We start from the raw sequence: 22,517 nt of genomic DNA, 5'->3' as shown, positions 1-22,517 counted from the left end.
CCAGTCAAATACAGAGTTGATACAGAGAGAAAGGCAGCCATTCTAGGTGTTAAATGACTAAAGAATTTTTATCTAATGTGATGAAAGTTGAGTCGAAGTCGATTAATAGATGACATCACTGATACTTTTTCAGCACAGTTACCTTTTTTTGCACTACGGACTATTTTACTTTGCGATGTTTCAACCAGTCACTCATGTTGTAGTGGTGCATTCGCCTGACTTCTGAATGTGAGTGCGACTGTTTGTTCGTTTCTATGTGCCCTGCGATTGGCTGCCGACCGGTTCAGGGTTTACCCCGCCTCCCGCCCGAAGATAGCTGGGATAGGCTCCAGCAGCCCACGACCCTAGTGAGGATAAGCTCTTATGAAAATGGATGGATGGATGGACACCCAGCTATCTTTTGACAAAACATAATTATAGACTCCTATTCAACAAATAAAAGACGACTTATGGGGTAGCCTTATGTGTCAACAAAGCCGTGTACACCATGTGCACCTTGCACGCAAGCCCAGTGTCCCGGACACTTTAAAGCCTAAGTAGAGTAGGCTGCAGCATGTATTTATGATTCGTGACTTCATAGGACCCTAGCTGTTGTGCTGTGCGCGGTGCGACCAACAATTGTTGTTAAGCAGCGGAGAATCCCTAAGCGGGTCGTCTCTGCGACCCTACCCCCACACCAGACGTGAACCAAAATGTGCAAAGCTGACAGATCTTTTCAGTGGTCGAGGGATCCAGCAGGACGACTACAGGTGGGCACAGTGGGAAAATAGCAAAATATTAGACCTAGCAGACCGTGCATTTGTTATGTAAATGATTTGGGATACAAAATTGTTAAATACTTTAGTCCTCATGTATTGCAAGTATCATTGATTCTTGTTGTTGCTCGCCGTCAGAAAATGATCAAGTCTCTGTGACCTGACTTTGTGATTTACACTTTAAGCAATGAAGGGATACTTACATATTATTTGATATGTAAAAAAATGAGCTGGATTACTCTGATATGAAATAGTGTAAACCCTCAAATATGACATGAGCTACTTGTATAATTTAAGATGTAGAAGAAATAAGTTAGCATGTGCTCACATGCAGTTGTGTATGTGTGCATGCATGCCTGCGTGTCCGTGTGTGTGTGATTTATGGCATTTTCTTTCATGGATTTCCTTTGTGTATGAAGAACATAAGTCTTGTTATGATTATTATTGTTGTTATTATTATTCTTATTAGCAACATCATCATCAGGGGTGAAGGTCACTAACAGAGGTGTTATTGAGGGACTGGGTGACCCTATGGTGACAGTGAGGAGGTGGTGCTGGTCTTTGAGAACGAGGAGGAGGAGGAGGAGGACGATCTGATGGTCTTATTGGGGGAGAAGGAAGAGAATGGAACAGGAAGCAGCAATAATCAGACAGGTAGAGATGGCGTGTGTAAGGCTGCCGTAGTGGGTAGGCAATTGTAATATGCATACAGTGTATACAGCAAAAATGATGAGACCTAACATCACGGTCACCGCTCATTGGTTAGTATTCAGGGACCGGAGGAACACAAAATTTGGTCTTTGGTTGTGCTCACTGGGGGCCTCTCCGTCTAAATTCCTGGGCTGAATTTTGGGCCCAGTACATCCCTGATTTCAAATGACCGCCGTGACTGGCATAGAAACAAATAAAAACAAATGATAAAAAAAATACAACTCACCATTACGCTGAATGTAGTTGTTGTAATTAGTCGAAGCTCTGTTTAACTCTTTTTTTTTTCCAGGCAGTCTCATTTTGTGTTCCATAGCATAGCGTGTTGTACGATGGGACATCGCAGCCAGGCTCCCAAAAAAATAAGCGTTCTCTGTTTCACTGTTTGTATTTCACCTTTGCATTTATCGTATTTGAGTGTATACGTGCATATTTTTCAAGTGATCATGCTACGGGTCTCATTTTGGGTCAAATATTTCCACAAGGTTATAGCATAGTACGGGCATATACTATACTGTGACAAGTGTTACGGGCAAGTCCCAAGTCCTCTGTAAATTGGCCGATTGGAAGACAAAATTCTCAAACTCATGATTAGCGATTATTTGACTTCAGGGTTTAAACGTTGATGTGGAGTCTACTATTCGGTTCAACCCCTGAGCTATTCACAATCCCATTTACACCCTTAATGTTCCTATCAACTATGCACCTGGGAAACATGAGTACTTTGGGGCAACTCACACAAGCACAGGATACACACGTATACTGCGCCAAAAAAGTCTAGGTTTCAACCACTAACCCATGCAACCACGGGGAGAACATGCAAACTCCACACACGAGGTCCTAAGCCAAGATCATAGAACCTCTTGTCGGTGAGGTAGGCGTGCTAACCACTATCCCACCGTGCTTCCCTGCGTTAGACATTCTTAACAATATTTACAATAACAACATAACATACATAGACTCCTTACAAATAGTAACTAGCATTGTGTCGTTAAATAGAGTTCTAAAGGGTCAGGTTATACCCTGACTACCAGAACCACCATGCTTGTGTGTGACTAAATATGAACTTCCAATTTTATATTTTTAGACTTCTAACCACAGACCCCAAAATAGACTTCCTCATCCTACCTTGTCTTCCAAAAGCTTTCAGTCAGTGAGGAAGCTTGATGACAAATGAACAAAAGACAGTGGTAAGTTGGGTCTATTTCCTTTTTTAGTATGGGAAGGCATGGTATGATTTTCCTCCATCCATCCCTATGCAAGAAAAAAATAATACTCATTCATTGGATGTCATAATATAATATGGTCTTCTTTCATTATTTACTATAGCGCTTTGAGATTTTAACACATTTAATACTATGTAGGTCAACATTAAATAGAACAGTCAGACCTAAAAAATATAGTTAACATGAACTTGCTTTTAAAACTTTGATAACTGGTACTTAAACAAACTTATCTTCATGCTGTGAATAAAATTATTTCATTTTGCAATGCCATTAGAAAGAGGTATAAAGGAGGGGCTGTAGCTTGTAAAACTGGCTTCACATCAAGATCGGCAATAGTAAGTGTAATGTTGTAAATGCAAGTATGTGTTTGTGAGCGTACAACTTGGTGTGTCTGGCTGATATCACTCCCTTAAGTTGTGTTTAAAGTGCCTGGGACATGAGTTCCTTTGTGACGCTCAGCCTAGTCCCTGGCCTCATCAATCAGGATGATTTCCGCACCGCACTTCTGGGATATTACGCTCTTCTCCTGTTGTGGTAGAACGGACAGAATTCTTCAGATTCCTGTCCTGTGAGGTGCTTATGATTTCCAGTTAAGTCGTTGCTGTCCTTTTGGTCTGGACTGGGACCACGTCACATGCTACGCTTTTACGGTGACCTCTATTAGACATGCTTTTGCGAAACTGTAATTCAACCGCAATTAAAGAACTTAAAACCTAATTTATTTAGCTGGTCTAAAGAAACATACCCTAAAACTAACTAATAGATGGGCTTTCATCAAGACATCAATTCACCTTCTGCCTCTGTTATAAATGAACTGGTGATTAACCTCAAAAACACTGAATGCTTCAAAAACAACAGTAGTAGGCAAAATAATAGTTCATTGTAACCCTTAGTGAGGTAAACACATCTATTATCAGTACATATTTTCAGGACTAATCCTTGAGACATGTGCCACGTTTGTATTACTGGAAATCTTGTAAAGCCCATTTCCTCTTCTGTCCATGTGCACGTGCAGTAGGTAGATGGGTAAGAATAAACTTCAGAAGTGCAAAAGTTGAAACATCACATGCTGAATGTGTTGTCTGACTGAATGCCATCTACTGTTGCCACGTGTCCTTTGACGCACTTGGCGGGGGAGACCGAGGCAGATGGGAGACTAATTATTGTATCTTTCTTGCTTGACTCGGATCATTATTCTGTTCTCGCTGTTGTGAGAATAGCATATTGCCCTTCTTTCTTTCACTGCCTAATTTCAATGACCACCGTGACTATAATTCTATTTAATTCTAATCAAATGTACGACGTCATATACCTTAACGCCAATAATCAGAAGAAGGAACCTCTACAGAACAAACTATGTAAAACAATGGAAAAGGACCAGTTTTATGGTCTGTGATCAGTAAGACTAAAATCATTTGTGATGAATTTTAGTCAAAACAGCTAAGATTTGTGATGTAAATGATTTGACAGTTACATTTAAATTACTTTTTTTTCACTACTCACTCACAGCGAGTGTGTCAAAATTATGGGAAACAAAATAGTGGTAACTATAGTAACAGTGAAAATAAACTCCACATCCAAAAGTATTGGAACTGTGAGCCAAATTCCTACTATTTTTGCTGTAGACTGAAAATATTTGTTTGACATCAAAAAATGAATATGAAACAAGTGATCAACAGTTCAACTTTGCATTTCCATCTGAATTAGTCACAACTTGGATAAAGATTGCTTGGACCCACCCATTTTTCATGTGAGCAAAAGTATTAACACAAGTATTCTTTGCCCTGGTGTGTCACATTTACTATCTAAACAATATATAATGTTGTAATGTCTATTCTCAATTTTAGATTTGGGTTTTGCCTGGAAAGACTACCTTTATAACAGTTTGATGTGTAACCAACTTGAAAATCAGACAGCTGTCTATGGATGAAAATCAATTGTCTAGCTGAGAAAAGAAGGAATATCAAGCAGAGCACGGTCAATACAGGCGGCACGGTGGCCGACTGGTTAGAGCGTCAGCCTCACAGTTCTGAGGTGCGGGGTTCAATCCCCGTCCCCGCCTGTGTGGAGTTTGCATGTTCTCCCCGTGCCTGCGTGGGTTTCCTCCGGGCACTCCGGTTTCCTCCCACATCCCAAAAACATGCATTAATTGGAGACTCTAAATTGCCCGTAGGCATGACTGTGAGTGCGAATGGTTGTTTGTTTCTATGTGCCCTGCGATTGGCTGGCAACCAGTTCAGGGTGTACCCCGCCTCCTGCCCGATGACAGCTGGGATAGGCTCCAGCATGCCCGCGACCCTAGTGAGGGTCAGAAAATGGATGGATGGATGGAGCACGGTCAATACTCCCATTTGGAATGTCGGGAAGAAAGAAAGCACCAACCGAGCAAAACAACATCTGTTGACAACAGAAACATGTTGAGAGCTGTAAACAAAGACCCTAAAACAGCTGCTATTGATATGAACATCAGACCATAAACAAATATACTGTTGCTGTACAATATGCAAAACTTTCATCAACAAGAGGAGCAGGAAGGCCAAGCTGGAGTTTGCCAAAAGTATATAGCAAGACAAGCCTAAAAAATGCTGTGACAAAGATGATGAGATGGAGATTAGCCTTTACCAAAGTGACAGAAGTTTGGAGAACGCAAAGGGTGCCTATGATCCTAAATATACAAGCTCATTTGTGAAGCACGGTGGAGGTAATGTCAGTGGAGATAATTTTCATTGATGACAACACATGATAGCAGTAGCAAAATGAACTTAGAAATGTACAGAAACATTTTGTCTACTAATTTAGAGAAAGATGCAACAAACATGATTGGGAGGTCTTCCATCATGCAACAAGATGATTATCCCAAAAATACAACCAAAACAACAAAGGAGTACATCGGGGGAAAGTTGAAAGTTTTAAACTAAGTCAGTCTCCAGACATAAACCCTATAAAGCATGTATTTTCCTTGCTGAAGGGATCCACCACCCAAAACAACAACACCAACCTCAGGCTGCAATGAAAGCCTTTAAAAGCATTGCAAAGAAGAAGGCAAACGTTTGGTGATGGCATTACTTCACAGGTTTGGTGCAGCTATTGCAAGGAAATGTTTTGCCTGTATCCTGTATTAAGTCTTATTCACTTATTCACAGTGTATTTGAAGTTTGTATTTTCCAATACTTTTGCTCACCTAAAATTTTGGTGTTTGATATCTGGAAATAAAAGCTTGAAATGTTTACTGTAGGCGGCACGGTGGACGACTGGTTAGAGCGTCAGCCTCACAGTTCTGAGCACCTGTGCTCAATCCTCGGCACCGCCTGTGTGGAGTTTGCATGTTCTCCCCGTGCCTGCATTGGTTTTCCCCGGGCACTCTGGTTTCCTCCCACATCCCAAAAACATGCATTAATTGGAGACTCTAAATTGCCCGTAGGTGTGACTGTGAGTGCGACTGGTTGTTTGTTTGTATATGCCCTGCGATTGGCTGGCAACCAGTTCAGAGTGTACCCCGCCTCCTGCCCGATGATAGCTGGGATAGGCTCCAGCACGCCCGCGACCCTACTGAGGAGAAGCGGCTCAGAAAATGGATGGATTCATGGATGTTTACTGTATCTTTGGTCTCATATTCATCTTTTGATGTCAAACACCAAAGATGTTGGTCTTACTGTCCCAATAAGGTTGGAGGGGAGAGTAGGTGAACAAGCAAATATCGATCAAACTTGGAAAATTAAAGACATCACAATATCTCATTTTGAAAGGAACATGAATGAGTGAAGAAATTGCATGGCAAGAATTCCAGAAGAATCTTTCACCTTTCAGCACATGATGAATAGTCATAGTCAATTCAAAACTCCAGCCAGTTTGACAAAGTATCTCAGTGTGGACAGAAATGGGGGACTGTTTCCAGCCGCAGGAGAAGCTGAAAACCAATTAAAGTGTACAGTGTTGTTCTTACAGTAAGCAGTCTAGACCTAGGGTGCAAATGGATATGCCTTCGCAATGAAGCACAAGAAGAGGAGTCATTAAATATGACCCACTTACTCTAGTTGTAACGTTACTGTGTTTTGTCCAACTTAGCACAGATGTGAAAGTGTAGAGTTGTTGGCTGTGCTGACTCAGATGAAACTTTTAGTGTCTCACTTGTGGAAATAGGTTGCTGCATCTCAGAGATGACAACTTTTGCATTAATGCTCACACTGCAAGGAGCTATAGTATGTGTTATTGTACCATATATTCAAAGCCCCCCCCCCCCTTAAAAAAGTGGTGTTTTCTCATGCAGCACTGCATTGTGATTTTTTTTTGGCTCATGTGTTAAGGCTATTAAGCAAGTGCTGAAGCTTGATGGTATGACACCTAAAACCTCATGATGAAGTAACACTGAGCAAAATATTGAACCTCGAGATGCTTCTGATGCTTTGTCATCAAGTGTCAGCCATTTACGTTACGGTACATGACCAAAAATGAAGACATGTTTTATTTGAGTTAAAGCTGTGTGAATGCAGACTAGTGTGTTTAACACACCACCAGGAAAATCTATTTAAATGGGTCACCTTCAGATGTCCTCAAGATAGAAGTGTATCACAAAGGGATAACTTTTGGATAAGTTTCACAGTAATCTAAACAGAGAAAAAAATACTCTTTGTTTTTGTGGGCACGTGGTATGCAATTGATCAAGGGAAAGTGAACAAGAGGCTATTGATGGATGGTAGATGACATTTTTAGGTTGAGCATGTGATTGTGATCATCTTCTGGATTTCTCTTTTTGTGCAAACAGAATTCGTCCCAAGTCAACACAGCTGTGTTATGGTAGTATTGGTAGGGGGAACAATAATGGAGCCGAATCTGGCACGTGCAATTGGAGTGGCTGCTATGTGGCTAAAGCCGTCTCGCACGCAGCAAGGCAGCTGGCAGACGGAACGACAGCTTGTTTTCACTGGCCCCTGTGGGTAGGCTGGAGAGGTGAGGGGATTGTGATACCAGGGATGGAAAGAAATACTGATGAATATGAATGAAAATACTAATGTTGAATAGTGCAAAGAAGCAAAAAGGTGAACAGTACAAGAATAAGTACAAGTAAATGGAGAAAGCAAGGTAATTTATTTATAAAATTGGAATTAAAGGGGGCGTCGATACCTATCTCTGGGTAGAGCTTCTTCACCCATACTGTCAGCTGAGGTTTAAGAAGCCTGGCCCTCTGATTGGTCGAGCGCGACTCAGCTCTCTTCCCTCCCCCCTAGAAAAAAGAGGTGCTGCAGGCAGCATCAGGCACACTGCAACACAAGTCTCAACCACTGAGGAAACATCCAGATCTCACCCTGAGATGCACCTACAGACAGATTGGCCGACAGCCTAGATCGAATCGCCAAACAAATATTCTTAGTTGAGCAAATTAGATTTCGGTTGAATTTTGAAGCTTGACCTGTCGATCGATCGCTTCACTGCATTGAAGACGAGTGCTAGTCGCCATGGGCAGGCAGGGGCATGAAACCTCTGCTCCGGCTTCTGGGATGCGCATACAACGCTCCCAGAGTAAGATGAGCTTGTCTGCGTCGTTTGAAGCGCTGGCATTCTACTTCCCCTGCATGAACTCCTTTGATGAAGACGATGGAGGTAAGACGACACTGAGGGATGCTGTGTTTTAGGAGAGACGCATGTGAGGTCAGTCGTTTGTGCTTCAGTTAACATTGTGCGGTGCCTGTGCCAACGTGCAATTCTGTTCGTCATCCAGGCTATCAAATTGTAGTGAAATACTCAGCTAGTGGAAGACAAACATTTAGTGTTTGGAATGAGTGACTGCCTAGAATGTACTGTGCAGTAGAGATCCTACCAAAACACATTGTTTTTACAGTTGTGCATTTGAGATTTTATTGGCGCAGAACACAGATTACAGTATTTATTTAAAAACGGTTCCCATTTTAAGTACTTATAATGCAGAAAGTAGACACATTTTCTGTAATTTATTTTCATCCACTTCACGTATTATTCCTCAAATTATTCTTACATTTATGACAGGGTACATTTCCATTCCCAGCCATGCCCAGGACTCTCATGACAGTTTTGACTCCACTCTCCCTTTCAACTGCGCTACAGAATGCAATGAAGAATTGTGATTTAAGATTCCATATTAACACACCAACTAATGCTCACTTTTTTTTTCCACGAGGCTAAACTATTCAATCTTGAAACAAACTCCAGAAATGTCTTGCCGTGACTTTCAAAATCTTTATAACGAAAGCTCTGTGATTTAAGCTTCAGTTGAGCGGCAGTATTTCAGGTTACCATGTCTTGTTTGTTGTCTAGTACACATAAATAGTTAAAAGCAATATAATTCCTACAAATTACTGGGGCCCTTTTCAAGCATGTACAACCCCAATTCCAATGAAGTTGGGACGTTGTGTTCAACATAAATAAAAACAGAATACAATGATTTGCAAATCATGTTCAACCTATATTACACTACAAAGACAAGATATTTAATGTTCAAACTGACAAACTTGATTGTTTTTAGCAAATAATCATTAACTTAGAATTTTATGGCTGCAACACGTTCCAAAAAAGATGGGACAGGTGGCAAAAAAGACTGAAAAAGTTGATGAATGCTCATCAAACACCTGTTTGGAACATCCCAAAGGTGAACAGGGTAATTGGGAACAGGTGGGTGCCATGATGGGTATAAAAGGAGCTTCCCTGAATTGCTCAGTCATTCACAAGCAAAGATGGGGCGAGGTTCACCTCTTTGTGAACAAGTGGGTGAGAAAATAGTCGAACAGTTTAAGGACAATGTTCCTCAACGTACAATTGCAAGGAATTTAGGGATTTCATCATCTAAGGTCCATAATATCATCAAAAGGTTCAGAGAATCTGGAGAAATTACTGCATGTAAGCGGCAAGGCCGAAAACCAACATTGAATGCCCATGACCTTCGATCCCTCAGGCGGCACTGCATCAAAAACCGACATCAATGTGTAAAAGATATCACCACATGGACTCAGGAACACTTCAGAAAACCAATGTCAGTAAATACAGTTCGGCGCTACATCCGTAAGTGGAACTTGAAACTATGCAAAACAAAAGCCATTTATCAACAACACCCAGAAACGCTGGCGGCTTCTCTTGGCCCAATCTCATCTAAGATGGACTGATGCAAAGTGGAAAAGTGTTCTGTGGTCCGACGAGTCTTGGAAGTTTTGGAAATTGTGGACGTCGTGTCCTCCGGGCCAAAGAGGAAAAGAACCATCCGGACTGTTAAGGACGCAAAGTTCAAAAGCCAGCATCTGTGATGGTATGGGGCTCTGTTAGTGCCAATGGCATGGGTAACTTACACATCTGTGAAGGCACCATTAATGCTGAAAGGTACATACAGGTTTTGGAGAAACATATGCTACCATCCAAGCAACGTCTTTTTCATGGACGCCCCTGCTTATTTCAGCAAGACAATGCCAAACCACATTCTGCACGTGTTATAACAGCGTGGCTTCTTAGTAAAAGAGTGCGGGTACTAGACTGGCCTGCCTGCAGTCCAGACCTGTCTCCCATTGAAAATCTTGTGGCGCATTATGAAGTGTAAAATACTGTTGAACGGCTGAAGCTGTACATCAAGCAAGAATGGGAAAGAATTCCACCTACAAAGCTTCAACAATTAGTGTCCTCAGTTCCCAAACGTTTCTTGAATGTTGTTAAAAGAAACTTGATGTAATGCAGTGGTAAACATGACCCTGTCCCAGCTTTTTTGGAATGTGTTGCAGCCATAAAATTCTAAGTTAATTATTATTTGCTAAAAACAATAAAGTTTATCAGTTTTGAACATTGAAAATCTTGTCTTTGTAGTGTATTCAATTAAATATAGGTTGGGTTAACATGATTTCCAAATCATTGTATTCTGTTTTTATTTATGTTTAACACATCCCAACTTCATTGGAATTGGGGTTGTATTAAAAATACACTATGCATATGCTGTGGTGGGTAGCTGACTTGTGACTGGAATCAAGCTGCGAGGCTGACACAAAGTACAAAACAAAACCAACCTAGGCTCTCAAAATCAAAGCAACCCACATTAGCTTGTTCTGTAAATATTTTTAATGTGGTCTTTATGTGGTACGATAATAGGACTGTTCATCTCAATTCACGGTCTACATGCAGTATATTCACACTACAAAGAAGCGCAATCAGTTATGGAGTCAGATTTGCATGGAGAGGATCTGCCAAAGGGTTGGCCCTCTAAGACCTGTCACTAATTTTGACTGTTGAATTCCTTCACTTTATTAATATTTACAATTTTATGGCAAAGAAGACTTCTGAATGCTTTACGTTGTTGACCCTAAATTTGATTTGTATGGTCATAGTGATTCTACAGTATTTGCAAGCAACAATTTGAAAGCTATTCACATTGTTGTGTTGCACACCCATATGAGTATGAATATGTTTCAAGCTCCCAATCTCCTCTGGAGCACTGGAAATTGGTCTGGTATTATGTTTATAGTCTTTGCTTGTGTTTCCGAAACAAAATAAGTATTTTGTGAAACATTGATGTGCCGTAACGTAATTCAGAAAAGGAATCTAACGAAGCAGATTGCCAAAAAAATATCCGCATATGATCTGTTGCTTCAATAAACGCAGACATTACAGTGTTTTCATAAGATTTGTCGCAGCAAGAATACTTCTATTTCAAAAAAGTGTTCATTGATAAAATCCAGCCAGACGTCAGTCAGTCTCTGTCACTGTTCCTCCTATAGTATAGTATCTGTTTCCGCAACTGCGTAATACATCATGTAGGACTTGTAAGCCCATTCTGAGGCAGACTTGATGATATTCATTTACGCGAATCAAATCAATGATTGAATATACACTTTACTGCTACACTTGCACAATCCACTCTGCCTATACAAAGTGGACGTTAATGTAAAAACACACCGTGGCGGTTTCTAATATTTTGTTTCTCATGTTGCAAATTCAATAACCTAAGCATTAGGAACAGCTCTCAGTATACTGGAATGCATTTCAACACCACTGCTGCAGTATTGTCTTTGTAAAGGCAGAATTTTTGCGACAACTTTTGTTTTGGTTGTTTTTTTTGTGGACTAACACAACGCCATGTATGTGTGAGTATTGATTTAACTCCATATACACTGAGACACAGTGAGTTTTACAATGCTTATATTAGTATTTAATTCATCCATAGCCATGTGACATGCAGTATTATCATTTGCTGGCATACAAACAGAGCTAAATATGTAGCTACAGTATGTCTAATCAAAACACTTAGCTTTTGCAGGGGAGCTCAAACATGTGGAACATTGCTCTGATGCATACTGCATCTCAGGCATCTTTTAGTGGATCATTTGTAATGTATGTAGTTTAGCTACATCTAACACAGGTGCATCCATGCAGACTGGGAGATCTGAACAAATGTGAGTTGGCAGGCTGACAGAAGGAGTCAGCTGTCATGTTAGATCAGCCAGATGAGGCAAATGCTGGATGTTTGTACGTGGAGAAGTGTCGCGATTGGAGGGGTCGCGATGGAGGGGTGAGTGTGTTTGGTGTTTAGTTTGGCATCACTGCAGCGTTCAATGCCAAAAATGCTTTTCTCTTGTGCGGTCTTTTTTTGTGTGTGTAGAAGCGGGAGGCAAGAAGTTGCGCAGCACTATCCAGAGGAGCACAGAGACGGGCCTGGCAGTGGAAATGAGGAGCAGGATGACTCGTCAGGCCAGCCGAGAATCCACAGACGGCAGCATGAACAGCTACAGCTCCGAGGGAAAGTAAGCAGACCAAGCCTTTTATTGGAGGTTTTTTTTTTTTTTAATTTTTAAAAAAATCTTCCATTTTAAATTAAGCAAGCTGTTTACCTCATGTTATTTGACATGGATATCCGTTTATCTCCATGGTAATAAGTGTGTATTTGTGTTGTAGTCTCATTTTCCCTGGGGTGAGGCTGTCCTCAGAAGCCCAGTTTAGTGACTTCCTGGATGGACTCGGGCCCGCCCAGCTAGTCGGACGACAGACCCTGGCTACACCGCCAATGGGTAAACACAAAAATCCTCCTTCTTCAAAAGCTTAGGAACATTTTGAGTAGCTCTCTGCACCTGTTTATTTTGTTAGTCTTTGAAATAAAAATATTTCACGTTATTTAGGCGACATCCAAATCGGCATGGTGGAGAAGAAAGGAGCACTGGAGGTGGAAATCATTAGAGCTCGTGGCCTTGTAGGAAAACCAAGTTCCAAGGCACTGCCAGGTAATAACAGGCTCTTCTCATAGACAGCGCATGTGCGCAGGGGTGCAAATGCCCAAGTATCTTTATTTTCATGCGCAAAGCTCACTGCGCGTGTTCATTAGTTTGGTAGACCTATTTGCAACAAGGTGGGCGTTCCGGCGCAGCGAGGGTGTGTCCTTGGAGATGTGCCCAGCTGAGGGACAATTTGGTGGTAGAAAGTCACTCTCAATGTACGACTGAACAGTCTAAATCCTGGTGGACCTTTGGTCAATTTGATCAGGGCACAGGCAGACAGATTCTGAGTTCTGTGGAGATGTCTGGTAGACATATTCCATTCATAAATATGTGAACCCCCTGAATCATTGGAGAAATCAATGAACGCATTATTATCATCACTATTATATTTTTTTAAATCATCCCACTGACCGTCACAGCAATTGGGGGTGCACACAAACAATCGGGGATGGGGGGGCCATCTCCCAGTAGCAACTTCTGTGACCTCCTCCCGAGCCATCTTTGCATCATCCGCCTGTGGAGGTCTGCAGTTCCATATAAACATACTTTGTGCACTTCGACTCGAGCAGATCAGTTTCTTCTTGAGAAAAAGTCAGTTGTCTGCGCCATGTAGAGACTTGTCAGTGCGTGACAAGTGCAGTGCCACATTTAAAGGGAATGAGAGGAGCCGCTTTGATTGGACTTATTGAAGTGTTTCACTCCCACAGCGGCATAGAGCTCCCTCTTTTAGATCCGCCGGACCTGCGCTTGTCGGCGAAATGACCAAACCCCGTTCTGACCCGCTTCTGGCGGATTTATGCCAGTCATGAAAATAGGGCCCCTAATGTGTAATGTTGACAAATAATGATGACAATTCTCTTGGACTCTGAAAGTGACGCACGTTATCTGTTCCTTTCCTCCCAGCACCATATGTTAAGGTCTACCTTTTGGAAAACGGAGTCTGCATTGCCAAAAAGAAAACAAAAGTAGCAAGAAAGACCTTGGACCCTCTTTACCAGCAGCAACTGCCGTTTGAGGAGAGCCCCGGAGGGAAGGTTTTACAGGTGAGAAAAACACAAGAGAAAAGTACAAGTAGATAACCTTACCTTGTCCCGTCTGTTTGACTCACTCATTTTTCATGGCTTCTTTGTAGGTGATTGTGTGGGGCGACTATGGACGCATGGACCATAAATCTTTCATGGGAGCAGTTCAGATACTGTTAGACGAGCTGGACCTGTCCAACATGGTGATTGGCTGGTTCAAGCTCTTTCCTCCGTCCTCGCTAGTGGACCCGACTCTCGCCCCCCTGACAAGAAGAGCTTCCCAGTCCTCACTGGACAGTTTCTCACGGTCATAGCAGCGTGCAGACTGATAGCGTTGTTGTAGCAGCCGGTGTTGCGATGACAGGTCACGCCCCCCTGTTACACTGCATGCTTGATGTTGTGTCTTCTGAGCCTGTTTCTAGGGGAGCAAATGTGAGCCTGTATTTTGAGCAAAAAGGTTGCACACGCAGTGCACGTGGTGAAGCGCATCGCAAGCGCCTGGCTGCCAGGATTGCCAGGCGATGTTGTTGTTGTTGCTGGGAGGAAACTGGAATGAACTCCTTAGCACGAGGAATCTGTCATTTCCAGGTTTTCATCCAATTCGAAGCCATGGGGGTCAGTACTGGGAACCGCTAAACGTGTTCTACAGAAACCCTTTTTCGAATGAAAAATAAATGTTTAACTTTGATTTCATTTGGTTTCATTTGTTTCTTTTTCCTGTTGTTGTTTTTTTATGCCAGAGGGGAGGGTGACAGTGGATTTCACCTAATGCTTGGTCATGCCCCGCCAACAGGTCTAGCTGTAGGTGAGGGTTTTGGAGACCATGACATAGGTTTGTCTCAGCTTCAATCCACACTCCCCCACATCCTACAAGAAAATCGCCTGCAGTCTCTCAGTTTATGTGCTCAACCAAACTGCTGGAAACTCACCAGACAGCAGTAATCCAACGCAATATTGCAGTGGCTACAAATCACCAATAATGAGTAATCAAAACCCCAGTCAAAAGATCTACCATCTTTGTTTCATTCTTTCTCTTTTGATATACAGTATTGTATGAAAAATATCCTTTCCCTTTTTAGTTAATTTGCATGAATACAAATTTAGCTGAATAAAAAAAAAAATACATTGTTTTCTTGAGGCTGTAACTTGCAAAGAGATGAAGAAAAATAAAACAAATCAGCTATTTCCAACAATTTATTATTTTTAAAGATACATTTCACCAATGCATGGTTTCCGAGGAGAGTGAATGCAACATCATGATTAAGATAAAAGGCATTGTTTATCAGTCTTTAGACCATTCATGAGTCAGTAAGATAAGGAAAACTAAAGGAACCTTTTGGAGTATTTAACAGATAATGTTTTATGACAAAACAAGTGATAATGACAATAAATGTAAATGATTTATTTCATTGTAAAAAGGCTCAGATAAAGATTATGTGAACATTGTACATGTTTCTCTTTTTATTCCTTCTCCCAGGGTACTTCACATTGTACGGTTCATTTCTATCATTGTCCCCTGATAGGGTCCAGATTTGGTCTGGTCTAGATCTGGTTATTTTACAGTTCTAAATTGTTTTTGATATGCATTTTAGTTCAAATTTGATTTCTTTAACAAGCATGTTGAAAAGGATTCTCTGCAACATGGCTTGGGCACACCTTAAAGTAACTCAGCATGTTTTGATATAAGATGATATTTGGAATTTTTGCAGTTTCTTGTACAGTGCATGTCAACATCATTCATTTCTCTCCCTCATGTCAGCACTTCACTAAATTTGTTTTCAGTCGTCCAATGACCAATTATTGACGTTTTTTAACAAACATTCCACTCCCAAGGTCATATTTTCTTTGAGGATATTGTGGGGAAAAAAAGTGACAAGGAAAATATTTTCTACTTAATAGGGGGTGAGAAGTGTATTTTATTTCAGCATTGTTGACAAACATGCAAAAATATTCTGTATTGGTACAGCAAAAGGTCTCTATGTAATCAAGAGGCAGCAAACCGACAAAAAGATGATGATTTGCTGGCATTCAATACAAGCACTGTTTATGAGATGAGCTAATCACAAGTTCAAATATCATGGAATATTGCCACAGAATTTTTTGTTTCTTTTTTTTTGTCTTGTTTTAATGAAAATGACTGATTTACTATATTTTTGTTAGTTTTCTTTTAAAAGCCAAGACCTGATTATTTTTTATTTTCTATTTTTAGTAATTATAAAAACGTCTCATGTCTGGGAGGTATATGAATCGTATAGCCGCAGTATGTCTGAATGAAATTGAACTGGGGCATTATTCCTTTTCCACATGGAGATGATGAATTTTAATGTCCAAGGATTTTTTTGTCGCTGTAACAAGCTGCAGTATATATTTTACTTTTTGATTTCCATTGTACATACATACATAGATGTCAGAATTTAAATAAACACAATACCTTCATGACACTCTTCTGGAGCAGGAAAAATGCCTCACGAGGAAAAAGACGTTATTTTATCCTTTTGAATGCCTTTTAGTTTTCTCTTTTTTTTTGTGCAATGTGTTAATGCCAAGGCTATGTCTTGGTAAGTATGGTTGAGTACAGAGATTTATGTAAGTTATTTTTCAAATTAAAAATAAAAAAAATGATATTACATTAATGCTGATTGTTGTGTGACTCTAGGTGTGAGCACAAACACACATAGACCATACACTCTCTTAACTTTTTGGTTTCCTCAGAAATTAAATTTAAAGTGGGGGATCTTTCCATTTTCTGTACTGCTTCTCATTATTATGATCATAAGTGAGCTGGAGCCTTTTCTAGTTGACTTTAGAAAGAAAGAAAAAAAGTGAGTGCTAGTAAATACAATTTTAGCATTCCAATTTGTGGATGCAGAAGTTCATACCCTGTTCTCTTCTACTCTTATGTGTATCAGATTCATAAGACTTTATTCGTCCCAGAAAGGCAATTCAGTTTTGTATGTGAGGAGCGGAGCAACTCGCTTACTATGGAAATAAGCCCCACGGTTACAAAGCAGTTGGGTAGGGCAGAATAACTCAATCGCAGAAACATTTTCAGATATAGCCAGATTTAAGTATTTTGTTTATTTCAAACTTGATAGGTGGGCAGGCACTCGATAGACCCAATTATTTGTATACAAAGAATTAAAAAGTAATTGCTAGTCCTTAAGCGTTGTGTTTAGCAATATATGAATTGTTTGGTTTGGCTTCCTGACATTTCCCACAATGCAATACAAACTTGTGTTGTTGGACGTAGCCTCCTCACATGGCCAGCCTCGTGTCATTCAGGCCTCGTACCCAGCTTTGGGAAGCTCCTGTAGTAAATTCGTTGTGTGCAAGAAGCCAAAATGATGTCAGTTTGGAGACATTAGAGAAAATAATTATTCTAAATGAATTCCTCAGTGTTTGAAAAGCCACAGAAGACATTGTAAATCTGTCCACATCCATGTTCCATCCATTTCTCCAAGACAAAGTTTAGAGAGTTAAATAGCATGATTTGTTACCTGCTGGCAAGATTACTACATTCCTCAGCAACAGGCTGCTGCAAAGAGTCTCCTGATAGACTCAGCTGGTCCTTAATTCTGCTGCACGTGAGCAGGCAGGCACCGCTGGATTAAATTAATATCTCACGAGGACACTGCGCTCCCATCTGTTACTGTATGAGTGGTTTTGGCTGCCTCCCTCTTTCACAAGCATTTGAGTTGTTGGGAGACATTTGCTACCATAATTAGGTTGCCACCTTTCAGAAATGAAAATAAGGGAATTTATTTTGTTTTGTAATATAAGAGTACATATATATATATATATATATATATATATATATAATTACTTTTACAAGTGTGTAAATTTCTGTGGCGAGTAATCTTAAGAAAATATGCATAGGGTAATTACACATAAGCGGACTTGAATGAGGCACGTGCGTGAGTAGTAGTACTAATAGTAGTGCTAGTAGAAGTAGTAATGGTGGTCGTATCAGCAGCAATAATACTGGCATACCATCAGTTTGTGCAATTTTTGCTATTGATGTTTGGAGAGCTGATTAGATTTGGTTACAGTACACTTTTATTATTAGTTTACTATTACAAATTTGCAATGATTGACAGTTGTTCAAATCAGTTTCATGCATCCTGCCTTTAAAATGATGCACACCTTTTTAAAGCCAATGAACAAAAGCGTCATTCCACACATGTCCAAACCCCCATGTCCACCTCATACTTGTTGCTTCCTTCTTCTTTTTCATTTGAGAAAAAAAAATGCAGATGACTGTACAGTAACGTGACGAATGACTGAGGTTTGCAGCCACATCCTGTTCCAACATTATTTAAGGCGGAGGCTAGCAACACACATAATAATAGATGCTGGGTCCACGTATCAGGTTAGTACTTAATATACGGCAGAGCCATCTGATTCATCTTACTCCAGAGCTCTTCTTTGGAAGTGTGGACAATGATCACCAAGGGCTTGCTTGACATGAGGATTTTGGCTGTGGATGTTTTCGTCAGTGGTAACAGAGAGGGCTTGAAGAGAACCACCATCCTCCTCCTCATATGTGTCTTCCCAAGCCTCTTCGTCAGTGCCTTGCTTCTCCTGTACCTCCTCTATACTCTGACTTGTGACCCCGCAGTGTCTGGGGGGATCGCTGCCCTCCATGGGGTGGTGTTGACATTTGCCCTCTTCTTTTCGCAGAGAGTACGATGCTTGTTCACGCTATTTGTCGTATCTATTTTCACCAAGAAGACTCGCAGTCTGCTGCTCACCGCTGGGACAAGTGTAGTTGTCCTTGGGAATATTCACAACACTTTGGAGAACCTCACAGGCTTGGTCAGGAGCATGATTTGTAACCTGAGGGCCAAGAAGGCATCGGTCATTGCGCCCTTCAGAAATTACGTGGACATGTTGAAATGGCTGGCTAACATATTGCAAGGGGTGACGGACTTCGGAGTGGTCAACCTGGACTCCGAGCTCAAGATTTCCCCCAAGGTGGACTTGGAACATTTTAGGGATCGACTCACCCAAGCAGAACTAAAGCTTAATCAAAGTGTCAAATATGCAGTGACCTTTATAAACACAGTCTCCTCTGTGAAGGAACATGTTTATCCGACCATCAGCTTCCTGGTGCTCATGATCTTTATAGCCTCACACATAAGAAATTACTGCAGCGACATGAAGTACAAAAATCATTTTATCAGCAACAAATTCATTCATTTTGACAAGAAGCAAAAGGCGGAAGGAAAGCAACATGTGCTTCCGCTCACGTCAGAAGAGGAGAAGCTTTACCCCTCTCTCCCTTCCCTCCGTCCCATTGCGCAGGAAGGAAAAGCGCTGTTCAAATTCGGCATTCCCATCATCTCCCATTTGGTTGCTTGGGTCATATTTATAACTGTGGATGCCTTGTTGTACTGTTTTGTTGCTATAATAACAACCAAGCTATCAGAGATGGAACCATTCCACGTCCCTCTGCTTTTGAGCCTCAAAGTAAGTCATTTCATGAAAATATAGTCATATACAATAACACACTATTTAATTTATAGTTTTCAAAATTATGATTACAATTTTATGCTGATTGGTTGGCAATTCAGCCGCCTCATAGTGATGCATTGAAACACCCACTCGGGTAACCAAATATGGTTCCATTTCCTACTAAAAGCTGCATGGGCGCTCACGCAACCTCCACGCCTCACAATGATGCAATAGCAGCAACTGTCTGAGTTCTTTCAGACAGCCAGCAGAATAAATTGTTATATCGATTTAGTTACATATAAAGATTAAACAATAACACATATATACAGTACAGTAGTGTAAATAATGTAAGCAATAAAGTTACTAAATATGAGTTGCTTTTTTCCAGGGTGTTGTGACCTTAATTGGTGTACAGTTGGGTGAGGAGAACCACCAAAAGGACTTTTCTTATTCTGTGACACTGTTTGAGAAGCAGTGCCTCCCCAAACCCAAACTGCTGCTCAACAACTCTGTCATCCCACTGGCTGGAATCCTGCTGACCTTGCTTATTATGGCCCCAGTGGCGGCCAAGGTAGTCCAGATCAGGCTCATGGTGTGTGAGAGATTCTACTCCACTGCTGCAGAGGAGAGGATCAAGTACTTGCACGCCAAAATTTTGAGGAAGAGGTTAAAAAGGACGAGGGAGAAAGAAAACAGCAATAGTTTTACAGCACTCATCACTAAGGTATGGGTTACATAATAGTGCATAATTGTTCAAATAAAATAAAATGAAACGGTGATGTTGATTGTTAAACCTTTTTTTCTCTCTCTCTTCACGCAACAGCCACATTTCTGGTGTCCATTGGTTTTCCCAGAAGAGGTCAACGTTGTGTGAAGTTTTCTTCATACAGAATCCATGATGTTCTGTTGGTGACTTCTTAACTTACATTAGCTGGAGTTGGTCAATTTACAAAGAGAGAATTTATTATTATTATTATTATTAATTCCTTTAATTTCAAGGGAGATTAAAGCTCAAAAGTTGCCATTTTTTTTTTCTTTTTTTTACTGAAATGTCTCTTGCAATCGTCTCTATGAGAATTGGTTTAAACTGGTTGAAACTTCTGCGATTGGCTGGCAACCAGTTCAGGGTGTACCCTGCCTTCTGCCCGATGACGGCTGGGATAGGCTCCCGCACGCCCGCGACCCTAGTGAGGAGAAGCGGCTCAGAAAATGGATGGATGGATGGATGGTTGAAACTTGTTACATAATAATTCTGACAAAAATATGTGCAACAACTGCACGTCACTGACTGACATAAATGTTTTTATATAATGTATATTTTTCAGACATTGTATTTGTATTATAGTTTGTTACAGTACTAATGTCAACTTGGGTCAACAATTCTGTCTTTATTTAACTATTTAATATTATGACGGACATTTTTTTTCCTTTATAGATTAAACATCATTCACGGAACAACATATTTGTAGCTGACCTCATTGTAACATGATTGTTGTTGTTGTTTTTTACAGTGGCTATACAGTGGCTGAAATAAATATTTTTCTCACTAAATATATTTCCAAACGTGCCATTGACATGAAAATTTCACCAGATGTTGGGAACAACCCAAGTAATCCATACACACAAATAAAGTACATCAAATAAGATCAGAAATGAAGTTGTGTGTAATAGAGTGAAATGACACAGAGAAAAAGTATTGAACACGCCAACTGGTATTAATTTAATACTTTGTGCAGTATGGAAAAATTAGTCGCATGCATTGCTCTGGTGTGATTTTGGCCCATTCCTCCACACATGCAGTCTTCAAATCTTGAAGGTTCTGTGGGCTTCTTTTATGGACCTTGAGTTTCACTTCTTTCCATAGATTTTCAATTGGATTCAAGTTAGGTGATTGGCTGGGACATTATAGGAGCTTTTTTTTTTTTTTAAAACCAATTAAGAGTTTCCTTGGCAGTATGTTTTGGATCATTATCCTGCTGAAATGTCTACCCTCGTTTCATTTTCATCATCCTTGTAGATGGCAGCAGATTTTGTCAAGAATGTCTCGGTACACTTGCCCATTCATCCTTCAATAATGCAAGTTTACCAGTACCATTTGCTGAAAGCAGCCCCACACCATCATGTTCCCACCTCCGAACTCCACTGTTGGTATGGTGTTTTTAGAGTAATGTGCAGTGCCATTTCTCCTCCAAATGTGGTGTGCATTATGGCATCCAAATAGTTCAATTTTGCTCTCATCAGACCAGAGTATCAGCCCCAGTATTTAACTGGCTTGTCCAAATGTTCAGAAAACTTTAAAAAAAAAAATTTCCAGCAATGAGGTCTTGCGTGGTGAGCGTGCATACAGGCCATGGCGGCGGAGTGCATTACTCACTGTTTCCCTTGTGACAACTGTACCTGCTAATTCCAAGTCTTTCTGAAGCTCTCCACAGGTGGTCCTTGGCTCTTGGACAACCCTTCTGATTATTCTTTACACCTCTCTCAGTAATCTTGCGGGTAGCACCTGATCGAGGCAAATTTATGGTGGTATGATTGGCTTTCCCCTTGCGTATTATGGCCCCAACCGTGCTCACTGGAACATTCAGAAGCTTAGATATGCGCCTGTAACCAATGCCATAGTTATGTTTTGCAACAATTACTTTGCGATGTTCTTGAGACAGCTCCCTGCTCTTACCAATCATGAGATGTGTCTTGACTCCCACCTTGGCAATGAGACCTTTTTGTAGGCCATCAATTAGGACTGAACCAGCTGATATTCATTTTCACTGACAAGGGGCTGGATTGCTGTTTGATTGTTGATGGAAAGCTGGCATTTAAACAATGTGTATAGTTTTTATAATGGCAGGAACAATTGGTGTTTATTTTATACACGCAGTTGCAAGGAACCCTTTCCCGCATTTCTGCATAAATTGGTAACACGTAATAAATATGTAATAAATTAATGAATGCCCTGTGGTGTACATTGCAGTCGTCTATGACCATGCATTTCTAGTGTCTAGCCCAAAACATTACTGCTTCGTTACTCGATTTAACTTATTACCTGTCTAGACAAGAAATATCCGGTTTATAGAAGAGACATACTCTTGCTGATAATAACTGACAAGAACATGAATTGATAAGTTAGTGTGAGCAATGATACAG

The 22,517-nt window shown here is 40.7% G+C and overlaps 2 protein-coding genes across 31 annotated transcripts in view; both read left to right on the top strand.

Annotated features, from left to right (window-relative positions):
- The window catches only part of rims2a (regulating synaptic membrane exocytosis 2a), a 173,029-nt gene extending 156,474 nt beyond the window's left edge, over positions 1-16,555 (top strand). For 28 of the 30 annotated variants that reach the window (XM_061776514.1, XM_061776509.1, XM_061776521.1 and 25 more), the window contains 5 exons: positions 12,291-12,432; positions 12,584-12,696; positions 12,805-12,906; positions 13,804-13,943; positions 14,033-16,555. In XM_061776514.1, the coding sequence (XP_061632498.1) occupies positions 12,291-12,432; positions 12,584-12,696; positions 12,805-12,906; positions 13,804-13,943; positions 14,033-14,236 (701 nt within the window). In that variant the 3' untranslated portion in view covers positions 14,237-16,555. Of the gene's footprint in view, positions 1-7,023; positions 8,288-9,533; positions 12,201-12,290; positions 12,433-12,583; positions 12,697-12,804; positions 12,907-13,803; positions 13,944-14,032 lie in introns of those variants that run through there. The other 2 variants (XM_061776527.1, XM_061776528.1) reach the window with 2 other exon arrangements.
- A 1,627-nt stretch (positions 16,556-18,182) lies between these two features.
- Positions 18,183-20,250, top strand: LOC133479401 (dendritic cell-specific transmembrane protein). The gene is made up of 3 exons (XM_061776379.1): positions 18,183-19,391; positions 19,765-20,100; positions 20,200-20,250. The coding sequence occupies exons 1-3, from the start codon at positions 18,363-18,365 to the stop codon at positions 20,248-20,250; spliced, it is 1,416 nt and encodes a 471-aa protein (XP_061632363.1). The 5' UTR covers positions 18,183-18,362.
- The last annotated feature ends 2,267 nt before the right edge of the window (positions 20,251-22,517 follow it).

This window comes from Phyllopteryx taeniolatus, chromosome 6, assembly GCF_024500385.1.
Source record: "Phyllopteryx taeniolatus isolate TA_2022b chromosome 6, UOR_Ptae_1.2, whole genome shotgun sequence".
Lineage (NCBI taxonomy): Eukaryota > Metazoa > Chordata > Actinopteri > Syngnathiformes > Syngnathidae > Phyllopteryx > Phyllopteryx taeniolatus.
The sequence above is the reverse complement of the archived record's forward strand: the minus strand, read 5'-3'. Positions and strand labels throughout refer to the sequence as shown.